Source organism: Nanorana parkeri, unplaced genomic scaffold (assembly GCF_000935625.1).
Source record: "Nanorana parkeri isolate BGI_ZX_2015 unplaced genomic scaffold, ASM93562v1 scaffold128, whole genome shotgun sequence".
NCBI lineage: Eukaryota > Metazoa > Chordata > Amphibia > Anura > Dicroglossidae > Nanorana > Nanorana parkeri.
In genome coordinates this window covers 2149263-2164887 of record NW_017306396.1, presented here as the reverse complement: position 1 = coordinate 2164887, position 15625 = coordinate 2149263, and the positions used below count along the sequence as shown (strand labels likewise).

At 39.9% G+C, this 15625-nt stretch overlaps 1 protein-coding gene across 8 annotated transcripts in view; it reads left to right on the top strand.

The window, feature by feature from the left end:
* The window catches only part of CELF2 (CUGBP, Elav-like family member 2), a 122671-nt gene that overhangs the window by 14679 nt on the left and 92367 nt on the right, over positions 1–15625 (top strand). For all 8 annotated transcript variants that reach the window (XR_001941094.1, XM_018553737.1, XM_018553735.1 and 5 more), the window contains exon 2: positions 10357–10491. Coding sequence is in view for 7 of the 8 variants with exons in the window: in XM_018553737.1 (XP_018409239.1) it covers positions 10357–10491 (135 nt within the window). In the remaining variant the exon portion in view is untranslated. The remainder of the gene's footprint in view (positions 1–10356; positions 10492–15625) is intronic.

The following is a 15625-nucleotide window of genomic DNA, read 5'->3' as shown; positions in this document are numbered from 1 at the left end:
GGGGGGGGGGGAATCTTGCACCAGGGCCCTTTGTTCCTTAGCTCCGCCACTGCATGTGATCATTTTTAAAGTAAACCTATATTTAAAAAAAGTTTGGCAGAATTTAATGTGACAAAGCAATCAGTAACATGTAATATATAATTCCTCATTAGATGCAGCAAGCCACAAACGTCCTCATATGTGACTGCGCCTAGGTGCACTCAGTTATCATGCCAATTCCAGCTTCTAATTATTGGATTACATTAATGGTGTCATCAAGGGGTGGGGGTCTACAAACAAGAAGAGGTGTTACACAAAGACATTATGCAAAGCCTGACAAGTGATTGTAAGTGCAATATTATTCACAACTGACTTGCCTCTCACACTGTTGAAAGAAAAAAAAGAATAAGGTTGCCTGAGTCTATGCCCCTCTAAAGTAATCAGTTCTAAAATACTGATTCTACAATGTGTATTTCTGTTCAACTGTAAATTTCTCAAGCTATTTAATTCCAAAATGTTTTGAATTTTTAGGAATACTGTATGTAATGATGAGCAGGATCTGATTGTTGAGCCTCATTATTTGTTATAGTATACCATAAAGTGTGTGAAAAAGTGTTTAAAAAGCAAAGAAAAGCAACAGTAAAAAATGCTCAAGTGCATTTACTTATACATTCTGAAAATAGTACAAATTGGTAGTACCATTAACGCTTACCTAGTGCATGTGACATGCTAGCTAAATCTTCAAGAGATCTATGAGTTCCTGAGAATTCCTTAAGATTGCCAAAGCTGTTTAAGTGATGGAATATTTTTTCATTCTGTCATTAGCCACCACAGTCAGATGCTCCATTACTATAATAGAATACAATCCTGTAATCCATTCAACTAGAGATGGTATACATTGGGGTTCACCGATAGCAAAGTAAAATTGCTCTGGCTGCAGAGAGAAAAAGACAAAAGGCAAGACAAATAGAAGGGTGGTTTGGATAGTATTTGGTATTTGCAAACCTGTTACCTTGTGATATGTAGAGAGGATGAAGTTCCACAACCTCTAGAATCGAGGGCATACCCACCAAATGTGTGTCGTGGTTCCTTTCGCCCCACATGGTGAGGCATCTATACAATCTAATTATCATTTTCAAGTTTTTCTCTTGGGCTTTGCTGGCAACAGACAGGCAGTGGGCAAGTGTGAATGCTTTTTCCTCATCCCTCAAGGTCAATGGATGACGTAGACAGCTCTCAATCATGTCTATGCATATTGAGGTAAAGTGGTGTGAAATATCTGAAGAAGATTATATGGTTGAGATACAGCATAGGTAAGGGAGAAGTTTTGTTGCAGAAGATTGTCAAAGAAGGTTGACTTAAATGGAAGTAGTGAGGGAGTGACAGCAAGAAAGATTTGATATGTTGATGAGCGATCCATTTGGACATCATGTGTGGGGGTCCTATTTGGACTGGGGGCAATGAAAATAATTCCCCTCTATTTAGAACTTGCTCTATTCTTCTCTTTGAGGTTGTATTCCTGATGCTCAAGGTGAAGCAGTGTACGGTGACGGCCTGGGGGGAAGGTGAGGTTGTCAAAAAAGAGGTGTCATCAGTCCTAAATATGAAAAATATATAGAGTATACCCTAGGCCATCCAAGGTCCTGGAAAACGACCGCATGAGTGGAGGGAGAGAAGAAGAGAAAGAGCTTCGACCATCAATGTTTTCAGATTAAAGATAATTGAGTGAAATGTGATGTGATGTTACTTGATCACTAAAAATTCTTCAGTGTGAAAAAACGCTTACTGCACAGGTTTGCTAAAACACAAAAAATGTATGCACACACAATACAAAAACAATTGTATTGCTTCCTTTTACATTATAGCATACATCTTGATATGTTACAAGGGTCGATTGTTAGGATTCTTGATCTGTCTAAAAGAAACTTGCAGATGCATTCAAAGGGGGATGCTGATGAACAGCAAAAAGCTAGATTGTAACCATGTACATATTATATTCATTTAACTGATTTTGTTATAACAATTTTTTTGTTGGCATCTGAGGGAGCTGGCCTTTTTAATGAAGAAAAAAAGAAAAGGTCTTTCAGCAAATAAAAAAACACAAAAATGGAAATACAACAGCTCTGCTAAAATAATTTGCACAATAATAAAAATAAATATGTGTGCTGTAAAAGTCTCGCGGGGGAAAATTTTGACTTCATAGCAGTACTTCAAAACTAGCTCTGACAGCCTGCTCATTAACAATGAATTGAATTTGCATGCCATTTAGAGAATGGAAGGAATAAAATCATAAAAGGAAATTCAGATGACTGAATAAGATTCCAGTTAGCCTTAACTGTGCATAAATCAGGAGCTACCCATTCAGTATTAAATTATAAGTACATGAAAATATTATCACTGTTTCACTAAACAGACAGTAGGTACTTTTGGTGGGGGTCTGCTATCAATGCTCTGCTGTGGTGGCCTAGATTCTTCTACATGCTATCACCATAGTGAAAAAGAGACTACTGGTAGCACAAGAGTATCTGTTTTATCTCCAACCAGTTCATGATCATTTCCAATCAAACAATAAGTTCTTAGAACACAACGTGCACTTCCCATATGCAGCATTTTTTAACGGAGGATGTTTAATCACCTTAGCAATATGATCATTCAGGATAAGTCAGAGAGAGCAAAAAGAAGATATCATACCACTCTAACACTCTTTTGGTAGATTGACAGCAGTATGCTAAAGCTTCCAACATTACTAAGACCTATATTTGGAAGATTTTAGTTAATTTTTTACAAATTGTGATGTCTTTATTTTGAAATCTTTGGAAATTAATTGCATTAATGTTCTGAGTCCATACACACAAAATAGCTGCCATTGTTATTATAAACTATTAACAGTTTTGTGGTCTTGGCCCCCTATATACAGAGGTTAGTTCACAGTGAACAGGAAAAGCAATGAGGTTTCATATAAAACACACAGAAGTGGTTTGTATACGGACATGACAGCTGGCTGGGTCATTATATTAAATATCTAATATAATATATTAATTATCTCAGGGTCTATGATGATGTCTTCTTCTGATGAATACACTCTTGAGTTCTTAAGACTATGCACCCATTACCACCATTTCAAGAACATGCTATATAAGTTATTTTTGTTTAATTTAAATATTTTTATTGTATGGAAAACACAACAAAAGGCATGGGAATTTTTGAAGGTGGGTGGTAACCTTCAAAATCTGTAGGTCTAGCTTATGGCATTCCCAATAGATTTTAAAAAAAAAGCCAGACTTGGCACACCAGACATAGGGGTCTATTCACGAAGCTGCCGAAGGATCTAGCCGTAGCTTCGGCCCCAGGACCCTTCGGCTAGCTTCGGCCCCAGGACCCCTTCGGTTCAATAGAACCGAAGGGGTGCTGTATGGGCTATTCACTATAGCCCGTACAGCTCCCGAAGTGGGCCCGGTGGCTCAGTCGAGCCGAAGGCATATGCGTGGGCTCGACTGAGCCGAGGTGACAGCCTGCTTCTGACAGCTGGGCGGAGCCAGCCGTAATCTTACGGCTGGCTCCGGCCACTTGCAGAGAGATCAGCGTCCCTGGTTACCTGCTAACCAGGGATACTGATCTCCAAACAGCTAACCCTCCCTGGCGCCCCGGGATTCTCCTGCTCCCGGCCGCCAAGAAGAGAAACAGTGCTGTGTCTTTTTTTTCTATATTCTGACACGTAGCAATGTCAGAATAAAAAAAAAAAAACAACTTAGCGGCATACCCATAATTGTATAACCCATTTGTTTATTTTTAATTCCAAAGTGCATTACTTTGCATTTATCGACATTAAACCTCATCTGCCACATTAATGCCCACTCCCCTATTTTATCCGGGTCCTCCTGTAAAGTTATAATGTCTAAGTCCGTATCTATTACCCTCCCAATTTTGGTGTCATCCGCAAACACGGAAATATCGCTGTTAACACCCTCCCCGATTTCCATTTTATAACTGACCATGGTATGGTCAGTAGTGGGAAATTCGCATATAAGAGTACAATCAAAAATCAATCATGTATGTTTAATCAAAAAAGAAAAGGCATGGATACAAGTGATTTCTTATGATTCTGTCAATTAGCCTGGGACTGTGTTTGGAACAAATAATACCTCTTGTCACCAGATGCACCATTATAGTCCTTAAGAATGCAGTTTGATAGTTCTTGCATAGATACACGTGATATGATGTGTGGAAATCTTTTCATGTTTAGTCCATTCACATTACACAATACACTTCACTGCAAATTAAGCCTGTGATTTTTTTAATAAAGTTTGGCAAGTAAAGAAAAAGGAATTGTGGTTGATACATTTGATCCAGACCATTAGCCAAGAAAAATTATGCCAGTTTAAACCTCAAAGGAGTTTCTGACAACTGAAAAAGTACTGAAGTTTCAGGCTACAAACTGGATCCATCCTATTAACACAATTGTAATTTGTCATTTGTGTAGATAGTTCATGCAGTTCAAGCACAATGACAAGCACGTAAAAGCGCTGAATTTGTATCCCACAGTTTAGTTTCAGACAGAAACCTAATGATGCAATCACTGTAAGAAATCAAGCAGCCTTGTATACCCATAAGCTTTTGGGCATGTAGCAAATTGTTACTACAATGAGCTCCTGGAACTAATGCCAGTAGAGAGCAGAGCAGGGGAAACAGCTATTTATTTTTTAATAATAAACAAAGAGTTTTAAACCAGTGTTTCCTTACTGATAGTTAAAATGATGCATTAGCAACAAGTAACATAGAAAACCAATGCAGGAGTCTATGTTGTGAACAGCCATTGACAATCTACTTCTCCCCTGATACCTTTAATAACTCAGTAATACAAAATGTTGGTCCTGTTCTATCCTGTGGTCTCAAGAAACACACACAATTCAGCAGTGAATAGTAAAGTATAAACTATTTACAGTATCTGTGTTTGCTTAGTATTCTATGAGCTGTGGGGAATAAAAAGTTGCCCTATAGCAGGAAATCAAACTTCTTTCACGTAGCATGCTGCTGTGACCTTACACACATTGCAGCTTAATGTACTGTTGAATTATTCTCAACTCCCTACCTAGATTATTAGTTTATATTATTATTGATTATTATATCACCTAAGCCTAATAGCATACCTCCAAACCGTCCCTCATTTGGAGGGACGGGTCCTTTTTTTAGAACCAAATCCCTAATTCCTTCTTTCTGTCCTGGTTAACCCTCTTTTTGGTCTGATTTATAGACCCCTATTAAAAAGGAGCTTTTTATGTACTCAATTTGTTATACTATACTAAAAACTTCCATCTAACCTTTTTAAAAGCCAGTATATGAAATGTAGTTCTGAAAAGAGCACTTGTGGTTTAAGCATCATTTTGCATATTAACTATTCATGGCCATGTAATTGGGGGCATGGCAAAAGTGTGATCTTCTTTTCCAGCTTAGGAACTGGGGAGTATATTTGTATATTGCAATATGTGTGATTGTCTCAGTAATATACACTACAGTGATATCATCAAAAGAACCAATCTGTGTCAGCTAGTATTAGATAGTGCTAGTTAATACTGGGCTAATAAGATCACTCAAAATATATAAATAAACTCTAGTTCATAACTCTACAATGAAAGTTACCAAGTTACCTTCTTTAAAACGAATATGTCTCCTAATCGCTAGGCATGGGTTTATGGAATGATCTTAAAGTGACATTAAAGTCACATTGTTTCCCGATCCCCCCCCCCATGCTGCTTTAAAGACTTACCTTAAATGACACCTCTTGATCTGATCATCTTATTCTTTCCTGTAGTTTTCAGGAGCCCCTCTAGCGCTGGAGCCTCTGATCCAGCGCTGACTGTTGTGTCTTCTGTCTCCCACGGTGTCTGTCCATGTGCACGCTGTCGGGCTGTGTGCATTCACTTACACTGTGCCTCTTCTCTTCTCCCGGTCGAAGATCTCTACTATGCATGCGCCCGCCCCATCATGCTGCTCGGTCGCTTGAGAATCTTCAGATCTTCGGACGGGAGCGATCGGCGGAGACAGAGGTAAGTAAATCCCTTTTTTGTATATTTCTTTTATGTTTTCGCAATTATCTACTGCTACCGAGCAGTAGATATATGCAAAAAAAAAGAGTTTACTTATGCTTTAAAGAGTTAACAACAAGGTTTTAACTATAGTTTGCAAGCAGCAGCTCTCTCTTTATTCATTATTTGTACTCGTCATTTAAAGCATTCAATACAAATAAATTACAATACCACTTACGTATGCTGTGCACATATTTGTTTCATACAAAAAGTTTACATTTTCTATGCAGTGATCATAGTATTTGTTTCTGCTTCCAAACATGTGGCCCATTGGCTCCTATTGTGGGGTCCCTACAGACATTAGTGTTTTCCTTTATATTCAGGGTTATTCACAAAAGGAGGAGTTTGGAGAAGGCAGGAGAAGCGAACAATCTAGGACAACATAGCTGAACTGGAAAGTGAGCTAAATTGGAGAATTTTTTCAAATCAGCTATTTTGGCTTAGAGTGTTCACTTCTCCTGCCTTCTCCAAACTCTTCACCCTTTTGTGAATAACCCTGATAGGCTTTTCCTCGGGCCAGTAAAGAAAAAATATATTCTAGATCGGGTTTGTGTAGTAAAGCGGCTTGGTATTTTTTTCACACTGTACCTTTTTTTCTGTGCTGTCCACCTCTTTCCTATTTTTATGTGTTTTATTTGCCTCAAATCTTTTATAGTTGATCTTGCTGAGAGTAATATAAAATGTGGCACATGTAATTTTTAAGGAAGCAAAAATGTGGAAGCATTGATTTGTAAAGAGGCAGTAATACCAGTGATCTCTAGCAGTCTCATGTACTGTTTCTACAGATGAATCAAGCATGTCCCATAGCCCCCAAAAATTTGATAGCATGTTCGCAGTCTCTAACCATCCCCTACAGCAGTGGTCCCCAACCCCTGGGCCACAGACCGGTATCGGTCCGTGGATCAAATGGTACCGGGCCGCCCAAGGAACGTGTGCGACTTTCCATGGACGAGAGGTTTAAGGCCGTCACACACTGCAGGCGAAGCAGCGCGCCGCACAGGCGAGCGGCGACTCGCGGTCCTTCGCCTGCAGTGTGTCTAGTGAGTTCCGATCCCCCGTTCTGCCCGGTGACAGCGTGCACAGCGGTATTTTTTGGTGTAACTGTATTTTATTTTGAAGGCATGTTTCAATACAATTAAATTAAAATTATTAAATCAAAACAATCTAAAATATAAACAATCAACGTCCCCCCCCCCTCAGAGGGCCGCGGTAAAATTATCAAACGTTGACTGGTCCGCGGCGATAAAAAGGTTGGGGAGCACTGCCCTAAAGTCTCGAAACATCTCTTGTGACATGATGTCGTCTTCAACCATCTCCTGTTGCATGTCTTACATTCACTGAAAATGATGTGCTGTATTCGTTGATGTCTAGGGCCTGGCTTACACGAAAGGATAGGAGAAGCAGCTCTAGCCTGAGCAATGTCTCTAATGGCCACTACACAAATATACCCTGTAGTTCTGGCTGCTTGTTGCTATTGTAGCAGAATTGCTATTCACTCCAAGGACATCAAACACTAAATTAACTAAATTTCAATTGTACCCAAAATGCACCTTGCAGTATTTCTCTTAACCAATTCCATACATTCCATGTTTATTTGCCTTAGAAGCAGGAGAATATTCCTTTGCTGGCAGTTTTATTTGCAACACATTAAACCTTATTTATAAAACTGTCTAAAAAGCTGACACAGACATATATATATATTGTGCCATTCAGTTTCTTACTTCCCATCTCTAATACAGGAAAAAGGAAAGGAAAAATATGCTATCTGTGACTATTCTTTACTCGATTTCCTCAATAGTAATCGGTGGACTTAAGATTGTCAGTAAGGGTTTAATATCATGCTTTGAAGCAATTTAAAGGAACCTGCACTGTGAAAAACATATAGGATGCCATTGTTGATCTTCTGAAGCTGCTTTTATTCTTGCTGTCGTTTCAATCCCTTGGTTTCAGATACTCACAAACAAGTGAAGGCAGTATAGGCCAAATCTACATACTCATTTTAGTAGGTGACTGAATCCATTGGATCAGGATGACAGCTATGCACCTAGTATTTTTAGGAGTGGTCAGCAATGGCAGCATATTTCTCTCAAAACAGGTTTCCTTTCCTGTACCTGTTACACTTAGCCCTTGTTAGGTGCGAGCAAGCTATAATTGTTCCTGCTCTTGATGATATGCACCTTTACGTTTACAGCCTGATTTATATGACAACGGTCATCTTTAACATATGAGCAAAGACTTATCATACATTGAACAATATTATTTTAGGTTACATCTTAAATAGTGTTAGTGGACAGGAAATGGTAACACATGAGTGCTAGCATTTGAGCTTGAAAAATAACAATGTAACCCATAATTCGCTTTATGTGCAGGTAGCCATGTGCTATACTTTCATGTTCCTCACATAATTCCACCTAAGAATGGTTGCACAAATGCCTCAGCTGTATACTTTGGTTCTGAAAAATGCTGCAATTATAGTGGCTATTAATATCTTGGCTATAACCTCCTGTGACTCTGGGAACAAAGCTTGTTCTGTGGTACCAGATAGAGTGTATCATAAGGTCATATTTGATATGTGTCTAAAGTTTCAAAGTATGTGTAACTCCATTCCTGAGATTGCTATGAAAGTATTCACAATTATCCATGATGTTCTTCCTTCCAGCTAAATTGGGATCCTAACAAAGACAGAATGATAGCTGCTGCTGCCAGCAGGCACTACTGCTAAAGAGAATGGCTGCAATTAAAACGAAAAAGCTTTTCCTTTGGTCATAGGAGAAAACAGTAAATCTTTGCTAAATCAATGAGCATTTCCAGGGGCTTTTCTACAGTGATAACAATACGCAGAAAATATTTCGATATGAAATGCAGAGTCCAAATGGTAAAAATGCCTCACTCTGAGGTAGAAAACCACAGAGCAAGCATTTATGTAATGAGTATACACTGTCATGGTTATATCATTTCTTTCTCAGCATACTTATCTTAGTAACTACAGATAAAGGCTTTGGTCACAGCTGAGGTGAAATACTACTTACTGGTTTGCGTTTTACTGAATAAAGCTGGTAATACACAGAAAAGATCCTTTGAAATCATTTTTTATTTTTGTGACAACCTCTCAGGGAACCAGTAACAACAGAGTCTATATGAGTATGTGCAGAATTATAACAAGTGTGTTGTTTTGTTTTTATATAATTATGTATGTTTTTATATGCCCCCTTATTTAGCTTTACCACTCTAGCTGTGGTGAAATGGTTAGTGGCTGGAATGCACTGGATTGCATAATGAAAGTCTCCTGCGTTCTGGGGCGGGAGGGGAAGTGGCGGTGCCATTCAAGTCAATGGCATTGCAGCCACGCCTCCTGCCTGCAGTGCAATCGCCTGCACCAGAACACGTGGCAAAGAAATGCCTACAATGCAAGCACTGTTTTCTATGGTTGCACCACACGGGTAGTGAGGCGTGGCTGTGGTGCCATTACCTTGAATGCACCACCACGCCAGCTCCCGCCCCAGTGAGCAGGCAGGCTTGCTCTATGTGATCCAGTGCATTCCACCCACTAACCGTGCTGGAATGCACTGGACCTGGTGTGAACAAGCCCTAAAAGGGATATGCCTCCACTTTTTGAGAGATTTCTACTCACTTTTTGTTGTGACTGCAAAACAGTCAAGTTAAGGGAAATCTGCCTAGCGGAGCACTGACAGCAAATAAAGCCTGAGAAAAGTTCTAACCTTATTGCTTGCTTCATTTTTGCAGGTAATTGCATGAAAATACTTTCTTACATAGCCTTATCATTCAAATTTGAATACACAAAAAATTGCACAAATATAACTACGCCCATATTTTAATGGCTACAAATCAGTCAGCTAGATTAGAGGACTCTTTGCCCTCCCCTGTATGCATTGATTCATGTCCTTAAATATCTAGATGAAGCAGGATTTTTGAATGAACGCCTAATTATAAGGTATTTTATTAAAGTTGTTGTTTGACTTTATTTACTAATATACAACTTGTCCCAGGTTTACAAAAAGCAACTTTTCTTTCTTAGTCTGAAATGAATGCATTGGGAAGAACAGCAGCTTTTTATCATGCTGTGAGCTGTAGTAGCATCACAGCAAAAAAAATAAAAAAGGAAGAAAGAAAATAAATGCGAAATAAAGAGTAAGCATTTGCCTTCCTGGGACCTGTGTAAAGCACAAAGCAAGGCTCACATGATCGCAGCTGGTTTTGATGTGGTAATGAAGCATTGATCACAGGAATAAAAAGATGAAATGGCCTTTGCTCATTCATTATTTTTTTCTTCTAGCCGTGGAAGACAGAAAATTGTTCATAGGCATGGTTTCGAAGAAGTGTAACGAGAACGATATCAGGGTGATGTTTTCTCCATTTGGTCAAATAGAAGAATGCAGAATCCTACGGGGACCTGACGGACTGAGTCGAGGTGAGTGTGCCATCTGTAAAGAACCTATGCTTAATAGTTAATTGGAGCAGTATGTCACAGACAGCAGATGGGATGTGCCAGAGGTCACTCATGATGGCTTCCCATGCAATGTAGTTACCCACGTGTACTTTCCACAAAGATGGAAAGAAGTAATCACTTTTATTTGTAAAGTCAAAGGGGGTCTCTATGGGAAGCATGACTTGGTGAGTTATCTATTACAATGCAACATGGATACAATAAAGCAATGTATCTTCAGTCACTTGCTTGCAAAGTGATCGCAGCTCTTTAAAGGATTTTTTTTCAAAAGTAACATTTATGACGGCAATGCTGACAGCATTACCAGCATATACCATTTTCACAGGACAGTTTAATTCATTGCCTTCAAAACATTCTGGGATATGTAGGCTTTGATTTCAGCTTCCAGACGCTTTCTGGCTTAACCCTTGTCATCTAGGACTATCCGAGAGCTATAAATGTGAATATTGTTAACATCAGTGTAAACAGAGATTTTAGCCACCAATCTCAGCTTTTTCCTAAAAACATATAAAACATAGTTTTTTAAGTAGGGAGGAAGGTATTCTGCAGGGTTTTTTTTATAAATCAAGTGTTTTAATGTATCATAAGACCTTGTTAGTGATATTCTCAAAGCCTTTTAGGTAGCTGGGGATTAGTAAGCTACTATTTCTTATTCCTATTAAATAAAAAGAACAAGCAATGCAAAGATCAATGCATCTATTTTCTGTTTTTTGGTGTGGTAAATATACCTTTTGAAGGTGTTCAATAAGTGCAAAACAAAAATATGTTTATACTACTAGAAATCTTGTGAGTTGAACCTCTACTCTCTGTCTGTTACATTGCTTTCAGTTACATTGTTCCCAGCTCTCTCTGTTCAGTACAAAATACTCCCCCATTGTGTTTTTAAGAAGAGAAGAGATGTGTTTTGCAGTTCTGTCCTAAGGTGACAATGCTGCCCCTTCATAGATGAGTACAATGAGTGTACTTTGTCACCCTAGGTCAGGCAGTGTGTTACTAGCAGGATCACCATGTGAATGTAATGTAGCAACCTTATCTAAAAACTAATTAGCTGCAATTTATTAAAATGTCATTTTTTAGGTTTCAATATGCTTTAAATGCATGCATATTTTACATATAGTTTGTATTACTTTAGAATTACTTTAGAATTTCACAGTAATGTTTTTATATCCAGCTTTGTAGCATCCCTGAAGCACAGCCTTCTCTGCTGAAAACTATACATTATTATTCTCGTGCTAAAGTGCAATATAACTATTACATTTTTAAAGGATTTAAAGGTGAATCTAAAATCATTTGAAGCCTTTAAATCTGAATCTAAGTTGAAATACCAGCTATAATGTCATGCACAATACAGGCCCCTTATTTCTTATAAAATTACTCTTAAAGCATATTTTTAAAGCAGTTAATGTGACTTTCAGAAAAATAAAAAATTACTAGTGGTGAAACAATCACATGTGTGTAAAAGATTCAGCTGCAGTGAATGTCAGAGTTTTGATAAATATTTATATATACAGTATACATTAAATAATTATATATATAGATATATATATATCTATATATCTATAGATATATATATATATCCCTAAGTGTGCTTCCAGTGATGGCCATCCTTCCTGCCTCCTGCTGAATATGTTTGGCTCACACTTCACACATTTCTTTTTATACCATTGAAGTGTTAGCTCCCAACCTTTCCTTAGTCAGTCACCCCTTCCATTTTTGTCAACTAAGCCACTAACTTTACGGCATAGAACTGTAAAAAAGTTGCAGTGTATTACCAAAAAAGAGTGTAGTTGTCATACAAGATCCATATATTCATTTGCCCATATCACCACCTTTTCTACTGCCCACCTCATCATTAAGGCTGGGTTCACACCTGGGCGTACGGAATATGCGTGTTTGCTGCACGTTTTTACAGCGATTTGCGGTAAACAAACGTGACAAACGCGCGTTTTCGAGGGTTATCCGGCTGTATCCTAATGGATACGCACGGCAAATACGCCCCAAAGAAGCTCCTGTACTTCTTTGGGCGTAGGGCGTTTTTCTGCGCGTTCCTACGTGCTGTAAAACGTCCAGGTGGGAACCATGCCCATAGGCAATTATTGGTTCTCACATGTTGAGCGTTTTACAGCACGTAGGACGTGCTGTAAAACGCCCAGGTGTGAACCAGGCCTAAAGATCATTTTGCACCAAGAGCATTCTTGTGCACCACCCACTCTCATATCCACTGGCCACCTCCTGCTTCTACACCTCCTGACCTATGCCCACCTGTTGACCTATGCTCACTGCACACCATCTACTTTTTACCTCCCGATTTTCCTATATTTCCTACCCTCCACTTAGCTGGTCCTACTTCAGCTACTGCCCAACTGTCACATTCAAGCCTTTTTTTTCCTGAGCTCACCTGCTGCTGTCACACCCCTCTTCCCTCTCCTCATTTGGTGCAGCCTTCCCCCACCCCCCATCCTCACACATACACAGACACACATGCACAGAGCTCATTTTACCACAGTAGCAAGTTTTTACCATTGGTTGACCTGTGGACAAGTCTGGGTGTCAAGCATCTGCTCAAAGCAAAGCTTACTCCACTCACTTCCAATATTGCCTGCCCTTGCCATAGCTACCACCCAATCTAATTCCAACCAATTATACAAAAAATTACCTTGTTTGTTCACAGTTGCTCTCCACCACAACTGTCAACAAATCCATGTCATGACTGGAAACAAACACCTAGAGGATTACAACTCTACTAGATAGATAAACAATTTTGTCCTGGAAGTGAAAACACATCTCCTGTGACATCACAGCACACAGCCATAATTACAGCACCGCACACAGCCAGAAAGTTTCAGAAACACTAGCCACCACCACTTATTTTACAAAAAACTTTAACTGGGTAAACTTTGAAACTATAAAATATTTCCATGTCTTGACATGGATTATATTGGTCTTCACTCCTTAGGAATGGACCATAGGCTAGTCCAGGCTGGCTGCCAGGGTAATCTCATTCCTGATTAGTTCCTTCAGCCCAATGTTTCTTGGAGGTAGAAGCCTGACTGAGAGACACAATACTGGTGAAAACAGAAGTTGTTTCTTGGACAAATGTAATCACAAGGTTTTATATGGCGCCAACAGTTTGCACAGCGCTTTACAATATAAGGAAGACATTACAATCACAAGACAAGATGGTAAGGAGGACCTTTCCCATGACAGCTTACAATCTAAAAGGGAGGGGGCAAGTGATACATGAGGAGATAGCTGTGTGGGGATGAATTGTTTGAGAACGTGAAGGTTCAGTGGTTAGGTTGAGGTGGGATAGGCTTCCCTGAAGAGATGAGTCTTAAGGGATGGCCTGAAGGCAGTCGGAGTGGGAGATAGTCGGACAGGTTGGGGTAGACGGTTCCATAGGATGGGAGAGACTCTCGAGAAGTCCTAAAGACGAGTTTTAGGAGGAATTGACAAGGGAGCTGGAAAGCAGGAGGTTTTAGGAGGAGGAGAGGGGATGGTTAGGGTGATATTTTGAGACAAGATTTGAGATATATCTAGGGGCAGCGTTGTGGATGGCTTTGTAAGTGATTGTTAATATTTAGAATGTTATACTTTAGGCGAGTGGAAGCCAGTGTAGGGATTGATAGAGGGGGGTTGCAGACACTGAGCAGTTGGTCAGGTGGATGAGTCTAGCAGCTGCATTCATGATAGACTGAAGGGGGGATAGCCTGTGTAGTGGAAGGCCAATGAGGAGGGAGTTGCAATACTCATGACGGGAGATAACAAGGGAGTGGATGAGTAATTTAGTGGTTTCATTGGTGAGGAAGGGGCGTATTTTGGAGATGTTATGAAGGTGAAGGGGGCAGGATTTGGACAGTGATTGGATGTGGGGAGGAAAGGTGAGGTCCAAGTCAAGGATGTCACCTAGGACCTTGGCATGAGGGGAGGGATGGATGGTTGTGTTATCGATCTCAAGGGAAATGTTGGGGGAAGGTGCACGGGCAGGAGGAAATATCAAGAGCTCAGTTTTTGAAAGATTGAGTTTTAATAAGTGTTGTGACATCCAGACGTATATGTCAGATAGTAGATTAGTGACACGAGAGGACACAGAGGGGGTGAGTTGTAGAGTGGAAAGATATATTTGAATGTCATCGGCATAGAGATGGTATTGGTAGCCATGTGAGGTTATTAACTGAAAAATGGAGGAAGTGTAGATGGAGAAGAGGAGGGATCCAAGGACAGAGCATTGGGGGACCCCTACAGAAAGAGGAAGAGGAGGGGAGGAGTTAGAGTTGTAGGTGACACTAAAGGAGGGCTTAGCTAGGTAGGAGGAGAACCATGAGAGAGAGAAGAATCTTGTAGGCCAAATGAGTAGAGTTTTTTGAGGAGCAGCGGGTGGTCAACAGTGTCAAAAGCAGCAGAAAGGTCTAATAGCAAGAGTAAGGAGTAGCGGACATTGTTTTTAGCAGTTAGTAGGTCATTGGTGAGTTTTAGGAAAGCAGTTTCAGTGGAGTGTATGGGGCGAAAGCCGGACTGTAAGGGGTCCAAAAGGTTGTTATTAGTGAGGTGGCGACTCAGACGGTTGTAGATAAGGCGTTCTAGTAGTTTAGAGGTGAATGGGAGTAAGGAGATAGGTCTGAGGTTATTGAGGTTGGTAGTGTCCATTTAGAGGGGAAGGAAAGATGCCTGTAGAGAGTGAAAGATTGAAAATGTGAGTAAGAGAGTGTAGGATAGAGCAAGAGGGTGCCCGAAATAGTGTTGAGGGAACAGGGTCTAAGGGGCAAGTGGTGAGGTGGGTGTCAGAGAGAAGCTTTGTAACCTCCTCTGTGGTGACAGGGTTAAAAGAGGAAAGTAGCAAGAATACCCCCCTCCTCCCCCCCACACACACACACACACACACACACACAAACACTTCCCATTAGTCCCATTTCTATTATCTGTAAATACAAAAGTAACTGTGGGGGCTTTCTTCTCAACAGTAGTAAGCTATAAATGACACAGTTGCCCAGGTAGAAATGGAGACAGCTCTGGTGTAGAGAAAGGTTTAATTTTGTTACTGACCATGGCTTATGTCTTCATGGAAAGCCATCAAACTATAAGTGTTTGCTGAACTCCT